General features: G+C 44.4%; 2 protein-coding genes across 4 annotated transcripts; both read right to left on the minus strand.

The window, feature by feature from the left end:
• Nucleotides 1-784: 784 nt before the first annotated feature.
• Nucleotides 785-9,164, minus strand: LOC119696099. 3 transcript variants are annotated; one of them, XM_038125637.1, is made up of 4 exons: nt 9,026-9,164; nt 7,940-8,016; nt 3,665-3,794; nt 785-3,387 (listed from the first exon to the last, which is right to left on the minus strand). In XM_038125637.1, the coding sequence occupies exons 3-4, from the start codon at nt 3,704-3,706 to the stop codon at nt 2,281-2,283; spliced, it is 1,149 nt and encodes a 382-aa protein (XP_037981565.1). In that variant the 5' UTR covers nt 3,707-3,794; nt 7,940-8,016; nt 9,026-9,164; the 3' UTR covers nt 785-2,280. The 3 variants fall into 3 exon arrangements, with proteins under 3 accessions (XP_037981565.1, XP_037981563.1, XP_037981564.1); XM_038125635.1 differs by lacking the exon at nt 7,940-8,016; XM_038125636.1 differs by lacking the exons at nt 7,940-8,016; nt 9,026-9,164 and having other exon boundaries at nt 3,665-4,357.
• LOC119696049 lies at nt 4,625-6,907 on the minus strand. Its single transcript, XM_038125564.1, is given in 1 exon segment — nt 4,625-6,907. A coding segment is annotated over 1 exon segment (2,283 nt).
• Nucleotides 9,165-10,526: the final 1,362 nt, after the last annotated feature.

Consider the following 10,526-nt stretch of genomic DNA (forward strand, 5'->3'; position numbering starts at 1 on the left):
ACGTCTATTAGTGGCGACAGGTGAAGCAAATTTCTGTTGTTTAGGTAGCAAAACCAAGGCCTTTTGTCACTCCCATCCCATGGGTCCCTGACTGAGCATGGGCTGCTTCATGCAATTATGGCCCACAGAGGAGGAACAGCAGTAGAGGAAACCCTACAAGACACACTGCACTGCTCTGTAGTCTTTTGTTAGAGGTCCTCTGATGATTGCTTAAAGGTAGGTTAGCCTTCCTTCCTTCCTTCCTTCCTTCCTTCCTTCCTTCCTTCCTTCCTTCCTTCCTTCCTTCCTTCCTTCCTTCCTTCCTTCCTTCCTTCCTTCCTTCCTTCCTTCCTTCCTTCCTTCCTTCCTTCCGACACTTCCTTCCGACACTTCCTTCCGACACTTCCTTCCTTCCGACACTTCCTTCCGACACTTCCTTCCTTCCGACACTTCCTTCCGACACTTCCTTCCGACACTTCCTTCCTTCCGACACTTCCTTCCGACACTTCCTTCCGACACTTCCTTCCGACACTTCCTTCCTTCCTTCCTTCCTTCCTTCCTTCCTTCCTTCCTTCCTTCCTTCCTTCCTTCCTTCCTTCCTTCCTTCCTTCCTTCCTTCCTTCCTTCCGACACTTCCTTCCGACACTTCCTTCCGACACTTCCTTCCGACACTTTCTTCCGACACTTCCTTCCGACACTTCCTTCCTTCCTTCCGACACTTCCTTCCGACACTTCCTTCCTTCCGACACTTCCTTCCTTCCGACACTTCCTTCTGTTGCCCGAACAAAGACACAAAACCCGTAAGTTTTGTGCGGTGCTTTATTGAGGGCCCGGGAGTCCGGGGACCCCTGTCCCAAATCAGAGCTCCAACGCTACTGATACATCGATCTCCTTATATACTACAGTTTGTTACAAATTTCTCCAAGTAACAGACCCCCCTCCCCAACAATTCCCTTTCTTAGCAACTGGCTTCTTGTGAAACTCACGATATACTCCTTAAGCTACAAACAAAACTATAAATCAAGTACCTATCATGATTTCCAGTACATTGTATACAGATCAACATTCTTGCTTCCCTCCCTGATTAAACATTCGTTACGGTTGCTTGAATACTATGGTTACACACTCCAAAGGTTACACCACACTTCAAACGGCTACTAATTCCTACATACTATACTTTACAAAATTTCTACATTTAAATAATTTCCAACATTTCCCCCCTTTTGAGCATCCTTCAGTCCTGCTGCAAGGATGCTCAATCATTCAGTAATGTGGGAAGCTGCACGGGTTTCTTCATGGGTTTCTTCCTCCTGTCTTCCTCGAGTCATCGCTTTCATCAACCGAAGGGATTGTTTCTTTTCCTTCTTGATGACTCCTATAAGACATCTATACACACTCCAAATGATGGCTATAGATATTAACAACATTAGTGCATATTATATTAGGGATGTAATCCAACCAGAGAGATGGAGTCCTAAAGAATCAAACACTGCTCCTATCCAGTTATGTTGTGCTTCCTTTTCAATTTCCTTTGTCTTCTCTTCTATTCTGTCTAACTGAAAAATATCCTTTTCAACCTCTACAGTTACATTTGGTATATGAATACAGCAATGATCTATTCTCTGGCTGAGGTAACCACAAACTCCATGATCCTTCAACAGCAACAAATCTAAGGCCATTCGATTCTGGAGAGTCATCCTTGACGTAGCTTGAAGTTGTAAATTTAGATCTTTGAACCCTTTCTTTGTAGCTGCTGCCAATCTCTCTGTCTGCCCTAACAGGTTATTTAACATTTCTCTGTTTCGATAAGTAGCTACTGGGGTGAACAAAGATTCCAATACCCATCCAAATTTCACTCCTGCATCAGGTTCATGCCATTGTTCCTCCGGATCTGCTTCCCTTTTTGTTCTTTCTTTATGTTTTAATTTGCTCTGCTTCCAATACGGACATAGGGTGGGGATTCCGAGGGTAATTTGAGTGGTGGGCCCATCTAATGGTAAATGGGTAGTCCACTGTCCGTGTCCCATGACCCAAACCAGATTTCCTGGGCTGTGCACAGTTGTATATCTACAATCTATGGGTTGATGCCCTGTTTACTGTATGATTATATCCCCTACACTCACATCTCCACTTCAAGGCCATTTTAATTGGTACTAGTCCTATCTGATCCTCTGGAGTGTCGCACGTGAAAACTTGTGTGCAATTCTATTCCTCTTTCTGTGCCTTAAATGCTCTAGAGGATGTGGATGTAACAAAAGTTCTATAATAAAATTGGTTTCGCTTCCCTAACTATTAAATACACTATTGAACTTCCCCCAAATAATTATAATGCTCTAAAACACTAGGACCCCACAATGTTTTCCACTCCTGCCAGGTATCATAGTTCTGTGTGATGTTCTGACACTTCATCTCATTTCGATGGATTATGTTTCTGATTCGTAGCCTGTTACATGGCTCATCGATTGGAAATGTAATTAAACACCTTTTTGTATTTTGAATCCACCCATAATAATTGTGTTTCAATTTACAATCTGCCTCGGTCATAGTTCTAATTGTTTTGCATACATCTTTCCATTCTACTACTGACTTTGGCACTGTCTGACAAGTCCAAGATACATTTTTAAAAGATTCCGGCATCTCGGTTATTGGTATTATTCCCCAAGGTATAGGTTCCCCTGCAGCTTGTGGTAACGGCAAACAAGCAGTTATTTTGGTGACATTCTGCATTATTCCAAAGTCCCTGATCAACCCTACTACTAAATTTTCCTGCCCTTCGTTCCGTTTTAGGGGACCAATTTCCCTCCGATCTCTCCTTATATGCCTTTTCAAAAATGCCTGTCCTCTTGCCTCCTGATATACACCATGAGACTTTGCCTGAACCATCCTCAATCTATATGCCCCAGCCATATCATCTTCTACTATACATAAGTAGATCCCTTCTGTTTTGCCTATTTGTGGGTCAGTGATATTCAGCCAACCTTTTCCCTGGTTTTTGTACTCCCACCAACTTATCCCCGTTTCTATCTGATCCCAGGTTAAATTTTTATTCTGCTTCCACCATTTGACACGTAAATTCCTTGGGTATCCAGATTCTATTGAAAAGGAGCAATTTATCCTAAGTGGTGGGCCCTCCCATAGATCTACGACTGCTAATGTTGGCCACACTACTACGTTTTCTGAGTAGGTCTCTTCCCATGATAACACTTGTAATTGGATTCTCTTATAATCAACACTACTCCGAATCCTAACTAAACAGATGTACTCTCCAGAATCATTTGTGGCTACCTTAGTTAGTCTCAGCATTGTAGTTCCTTGTTGAGCATCTTGATCCCAATCCAGACTCACTTCTCCCTGGCTCTTCTCAGCTCCTCGCTGCCATTCTACCTGGATCTCCTCGACTCCAGCTCCCTGGTCATCATACAATGCACAAATTAGTTGAATATCCATTCCATTACCCTTGTAACCCGTTTGTTTTCTGTTTCCACCCTGATAAACCCATGTACAGGAATTATTTTCATTAAAACTAACAACAGAATGATTAAGAAGGCAGCTTTGCGCGGAAAATCATTCGAGTGGGGGTTATCATCTGAGTCTCCCACTGCTGCGGAGCCTTCTTCACTCGGGTGTAATGGATCCAAGCGTCCGTCCCCGCTACCTTCACTGCTGTGTAGGTCGTCATCATTACCTGGTAAGGTCTACCCCATGATTCCCGTAGTGGATCTGTCATCCAATTTTTGACGTACACTTGATCCCCAGGATGTATGTCGTGAACAGGATTCTCCAGCGTGAGTGGCCTATTCCACTACAAGGTATTCCTTAAAGAATTCAAAGTCTTATTGAGTGATACCACATATTCTGCAATTGCCTTATCCCCATTCACATACATTTCCCCTTTTAATACAGTGGCGTGATATGGTCTGCCATACAATATTTCGTATGGACTTACACCTATCTTCTCTCGGGGCTTTATACGAATCTTGAGCAATGCCAGGGGCAAGGCCTGAGGCCAATATAGCTTAGCTTCCTGGCAAATTTTCCTGATCTGACCTTTCAGTGTTTGATTCATCCTTTTCACCTGACTACTGGACTGGGGCCTCCAGGGCGTATGTAAATTCCAAGTGATGCCTAGTATTCTGGCTATTTCCTGCACTATCCCTGCAATAAAATGTGGGCCCCTGTCTGATGATAACCCCAGAGGTACCCCAAACCTCGGTATTATTTCCTTTAGCAGTGTCTTTACTACTTCCTTTGCCTGATTTATTCGACATGGAAAGGCTTCTGGCCAACTTGAAAATGTACATACATACACAAGTAAATATTTATATCCCTGGGCCTTTGGTAATTCAGAGAAATCAACCTGCTAATAATCCCCAGGCTGTGGTCCAACCTATAATTTCCCCATTTGTATTTGTCTCCTAACTATTGAATTGTTTTTCAAACACACAGGACACATTGTGTTAACCCTTTTTGCCATTGTTAACATCTGATTAGAGATGACTTCATTCTTTAAAAATTTAACCAATGCCTCTGCTCCCCAATGGCATTTGTTATGCTCTGATTCTAAAATAAATTTCATTATTCGGGCTGGCACCACAACTTGTCCCAGGGAAGTAACATACCATCCAGTCTGATTCTTTTGTGCCCCTCATAAATTTACTAGCTTCACATCCTCCGTCGAATACACTGGTTCTTGATTCAAGTATGGGGTCGCGGGGTTAGTCCTTACCGGTATTAGAGCCATCTGAGTCCATACCTTTCGTGCAACTTGTCTTGCGACGGCATCAGCAAACCGGTTTCCCTGGTAGATTTTTCCCTCAGCGGTTTGGTGTCCCCTCACGTGCATAATTGCAACAACCTCAGGACTGTGTATAGCATCTAACAGCTGTAGTACTGCCTCTTGGTGCTTAACACTGGCTCCCTGTGAATTCAACAGTCCCCTCTCTTTCCACAATGCCCCGTGCACGTGGACCACACCAAATGCATATTTGGAATCTGTCCATATATTAACTTTCTTGTCTTTACTCAAATACAGGGCCCTAGTAAGTCCAATTATCTCTGCCTTCTGAGCAGATGTTCCGGGCATCAGTGCCTTGGCTTCTATTACCTGGTCCAGGGTTACCACAGCATAGCCTGCATATCGAGTCCCATTTTCCACGAAGCTGGATCTGTCCGTGTAGAGTTCCCAATCTGGTTCCTCTAATGGTTCATCTTTCAGGTCAGGTCGGCTGGCATACACCTGTTCAATCACTTCAACACAATCGTGTGCCAACTCTCCCTCCTCTCGGTCTCCGCGCAAGAATTCTGCTGGATTGACATGGTTAGTGGTTTTCATTTTCACATCATCTTGTTCCCTCAATATTGCTTGATACTGCAACATACGGCTGGATGACAGCCAATGTCCCCCCTTTTGTTCCAGGACGGCCATGACCATATGGGGAACAAATACTTCCATTTTTGTTCCTAAGGTCAACTTCCGGGCCTCCTGGATAAGGGCAATTGTTGCAGCTACCGCTCGCAAGCAAGAGGGCCACCCAGAGCTTACCGAGTCCAGCTGTTTAGAAAAGTATCCCACTGGCCTTTTCTATGTTCCGACCTTCTGGGTAAGAACCCCCAAGGCCAATTTCTGTCTCTCGTTGACGTACAGCTGGAATCCTTTGGTTAAGTCCGGAAGTCCCAGAGCTGGGGCCTCCTTCAATGCCTGTTTCAGCTCCTGGAAAGCCCTTTTCCGCTGAGATGTCCATTCCAGCTGGTGCTCCTTCAAGGCCTCATACAGTGGTTTAGCAAGGAGACCAAAATTCATTATCCACAAACGACACCACCCAACCATTCCCAAAAAGGATCTCAGTTCCTGATGATTACGGGGTAATGGAATAGCACATATTGTTTCCACTCGATTCACCCCCAATCGTCTATGACCTTGGGTAATCTCGCAACCCAAATAGATTACGTTGTTTTTAACCAACTGTGCTTTTTCCTTTGAAACCCGATATCCAGCTTGACCCAGCATGTTTAACAAATCAGTAGTTAGCTTGACACATATTTCTCTTTCCTCAGTACCCAAAAAGATGTCATCCACATACTGTAAAATCACATAGGCAAAGGGAGATATCGTTACCTGAGTATTCTTCTAGTCCTCCAATTCCTTGGCCAATTGATTTCCAAATATCGTGGGGCTGTTTTTAAATCCTTGCGGGAGCCTTGTCCATGTCAGTTGTCTCTTTCTCCCAGAATCTGGGTTCTCCCATTCAAAAGCAAAATATTTCCTACTTTCTACTGCCAGTGGGATGCAGAAAAAGGCATCTTTGAGGTCAATCACAGAAAACCATTTAAATTTCTCTGATACAGATGTCAACAAGGTATAAGGATTAGCAACAACTGGATGTATGTCCTTCACTATTTCATTGATAGCCCTTAGGTCTTGGACCAACCGATATTTCCCACTGGGTTTCTTTACTGGAAAAATAGGGGTGTTATATTCTGACTCACATTCCTGCAAGATTCCTTGGTCCAAAAATTGCTTGACCAGAGGAGCCACTCCTTTCCTAGCCTCCAGTTTCAAAGGATATTGTTTCACTCTTACCGGTTTAGCTCCTTCCTTTAACTCTATTTTCACCAGTTGGGCTGCCTTTGATTTCCCCGGGATTCCCATTTCCCATACCCATGGTACTACTGCCTGTTCAATTTCTTCAGGAATAGCTGAAGCATCTATTTCTTTAATCATAAATATACCTGCTATCTGTTCATCCGGTATCTCCAATTTTACTCGTCCTTTCTCAAATATTATTTTTGCATTTAGTCGAGACAAAAGATCCCTTCCAAATAAGGGCATTGGACAATTTGGCATATACAAAAATTGATGGTCCAGTTCTTTTCCCTCAAATCGGAGGTTTAAAGGTTGCAAAAATGGTCTCTCCTCTATTTTGCCCATTGCACCCACTACCTGGACTGTTGTATCACTTAAAGGTCCTATTCGTTTATTGAGTACAGAATAAGTAGCTCCAGTATCTACTATAAATTCCTGACTTTCCCCCTCTACTTCTAGAACTACTTTCAAGTCCCGGTCTAGTCAGCTTTGATTTTGATAATGTCCCAGGACCATTGCTTGGGTGACATCTGCTGAGCTCCCTGCAAATCCTCCAGGCAAAACAATTCCCATACCTACGTTTCCCATAGCTGGCCCCATTCCCATTCCGGTTCTTACCGGACATTCATTTTTCCAGTGTCCTAATTGTCGGCAAAACGCACATTGATTGGGGTCTAGTCTTCCCATGCCTGGGGCAAACCCAAATCCTCCCCTTCCTCTCATCATTCCCCTAGGTCCCCTACTCATTCCCATTCCACCTCGTCCACGACCCCAATTAACCCTCCCGCCTGCCCCTGTTTGTTGTATCACAGCTAATAGACTAGCTTGCTGCTTTCTGGCTGCCTCCTTCTCCCTGTTATTATATACTTTCCAGGCCACTTCTAGTAATTTATCCAGGTCCCGAGTATCTTCCCCCTCTAATTTCTGCAATTTCTTCCTAATATCTTCCTGTGACTGACCCATAAACAACAATGCAATCTGGAGTTTTCCCGATTGCTCTTCTACATTCAAATTAGTAAATCTCCGAGCCACATCCTTCAATCTTTCCAAAAAGGCAGAAGGTGACTCGTTTTTATCTTGTTTAACTGAATACAATTTTGACCAGTTCATGGTTTTAGGTATTCCTGTTCTGATTCCTTCAATTAGCAATTCCTGATACCGCTTCACGGCCCTCATTCCCCCAGTTGAATTAGGGTCCCATCTAGGGTCCTCACTTGGAACTACCTCATCAATCGTTTCATTCACCCCCCGTAATCGGATGTCATCCCTTGCTTTTTCTTTAGTAGCCCGAATAACCATTTCCTTTTCAGTAGAGTCTAATATTGTGTCTAATAACACCTGTAAATCATTCCAATCTGGGTTCTGTGTCTTTATTACCATTTTAACCACCCTTGCCACCCTTTCAGGATCCTCCCGGTAACTCCCCGCAGATTGTTTCCAGATCACCAAATCTCCTGGGGAAAAGGGTACTTTTATAAGGATTCTTTCCCCTTGGGGTCCCACAGCCTCTCTCAACGGCGCAATTAGCTGTGGCTTCTTTTGCCCTTTTCTCCCCTTGCGTGTTCGTTCTGCTAATGGGGTCCTTTTAACATCCTCTTTCTTATCACCATCGGTCTCACTCTCACTAGATCCTATATATTCAGCAGGCGGCGCAGAAGGGTTAATAGAGCCAGGATTCTCAGAAACTCTTAGCGGAGCTACACAGTAAGACAAATCTTCCTCCATGGTAGACCCCAACCCACACCCTTTTCTCTGCTTACAACTAACACACTCTTTTTCCTCATTTACTTCCAACACCAAAATACTGCATTCTCGTTCCCACTCCTCCTTTCGACTTAAAACAAAGAACAAGTCTAAATATGGCATTTCCTCCCATTTCTCATTTCTCCTCAAAAACTGCATCAAGGATTCCATAATTCCCACTTCTATTGTACCGTTCACCGGCCACCCAGCTTCTCCAATTTCATACTCCGGCCACCAGTGATTACAATAATTAATCATCTTTCCTTTGTCCAACTCTTGGTCATATCCTTCACTTTCCATCGTTTTGATATACAACCTAATGGCATTTTTTTTTTTTACTATTTTTACATTTTACAGTTACTATTTTTTTTTTTCATTTTTATATTTACATTTACTATTTTTTTTTTTTTTTACTATTTTTACATTTACATTCACTATTTGCTTAAACTAATGCCTTAAACGTCTTAAACAATATCATACTACACAATTATACTACCAGCACCTCTACACCATACAATTATAATATTCCAATATACCAATACCTCCACACCTTTTTTTTTTTTTTTTTTTTTACCCCTGAAGGGTAAAACCTTTTTACCCCGAAGGGTAAAATCCGGTCCTGCGTATTTTCTACGTCTTACGGCCGGGCCTAGGCTTATTCCACCAAATCCACCAAATCCAATATCCCCTTATTCAATATAAAGCACCTTTTGGGCTTACCTTATGCAGTTGTCCGACAGGCGCGGGGGTAGGGCACGAACCGATGTCTCCCCGAGAAGTGCTCGGCGCCGGCTTTGGAGCAAATCGGGACGTGAACCGCCCCAGCCACCCTCGGAGTCCTGCCGCGGTCGCCAGAAAAACTGTTGCCCGAACAGAGACACAAAACCCGTAAGCTTTGTGCGGTGCTTTATTGAGGGCCCGGGAGTCCGGGGACCCCAGTCCCAAATCAGAGCTCCAACACTACTGATACATCGATCTCCTTATATACTACAGTTTGTTACAAATTTCTCCAAGTAACAGACTCCCCTCCCCAACAATTCCCCTTCTTAACAACTGGCTTCTTGTGAAACTCACAATATACTCCTTAAGCTACAAACAAGACTATAAATCAAGTACCTATCATGATTTCCAGTACATTGTATACAGATCAACATTCTTGCTTCCCTCCCTGATTAAACATTCGTTACGGTTGCTTGAATACTATGGTTACACACTCCAAAGGTTACACCACACTTCAAACGGCTACTAATTCCTACACACTATACTTTACAAAATTTCTACATTTAAATAATTTCCAACACGTGGGCACTCTCAAAGCAGCCCAAGTTGGCACAGGTGGCAGCTTGTCCCAGGGCGGAATCTTGATTTTCGTGGAAATCCAGGAGGCAGACGGCCGTTAAGGGTGGAGGGCCGACCTAGTACAGAGAAAGTCTTCTGCCCAGCATAACAAAACCCACTACCCGACGTTCCAGGCCTCAGTTTGCAGAGCTCCGTGGGCACTCTCAAAGCAGCCTGATTTTGCACAGGAGGCAGCTTGTCCCTGGGCAGCATCTTGATTTTCGTGGTAATCCAGTCTGCAACAGGCCCCTAAGGGCCGAGGGCCTACCTGGTACTGAAAAAGGCTTCTGCCCGGGGAAACAAAACTCAGCACCCCACGTTCCTGGTGTCAGTTTGCAGAGCTCCATGGGCACTCTCAAAGCAGCGCGAGTTGCCACAGGTGGCAGCTTGTCCCTTGGCGGCACCTTGATATTCGTGGAAATCCAGCAGGCAGACGGTCCCTAAGGAACAAGGGCCTACCTGGTACTGACAAATGCTTCTGCCCAGGGAAACAAAATTCACCAACCCACGTTCCTGGTCTCAGTTTGCAGAGCTCCATGGGCACTCTCAATGCAGCCCAACTTGGCACAGGTGGCAGCTTGTCCCTCGTCGGCATCCTGATATTCGTGGAAATCCTGCTGCCAGCCTGACCCTAAGGAACAAGGGCCTACCACGTAGTGACAAAGGCTTCTGCCCGGGAAAACAAAACTCAGCACCCCACGTTCCTAGTTTCTGTTTGCAGAGCTCCATGGGCACTCTCTAAGCAGCGCGAGATGGAACAGGTGGCAGCTTGTCCCTAGGCAGCACCTTGATTTTCGTGGAAATCCAGCAGACAGCCTGCCCTTTAGGAACAAGGGCCCACCGGGTACTGACAAAGGCTTCTGCCCCGTGTAAACAAAACCTA

This window comes from Motacilla alba, chromosome Z (genome assembly GCF_015832195.1).
Source record: "Motacilla alba alba isolate MOTALB_02 chromosome Z, Motacilla_alba_V1.0_pri, whole genome shotgun sequence".
In the NCBI taxonomy this organism is placed as follows: Eukaryota; Metazoa; Chordata; class Aves; order Passeriformes; family Motacillidae; genus Motacilla; species Motacilla alba.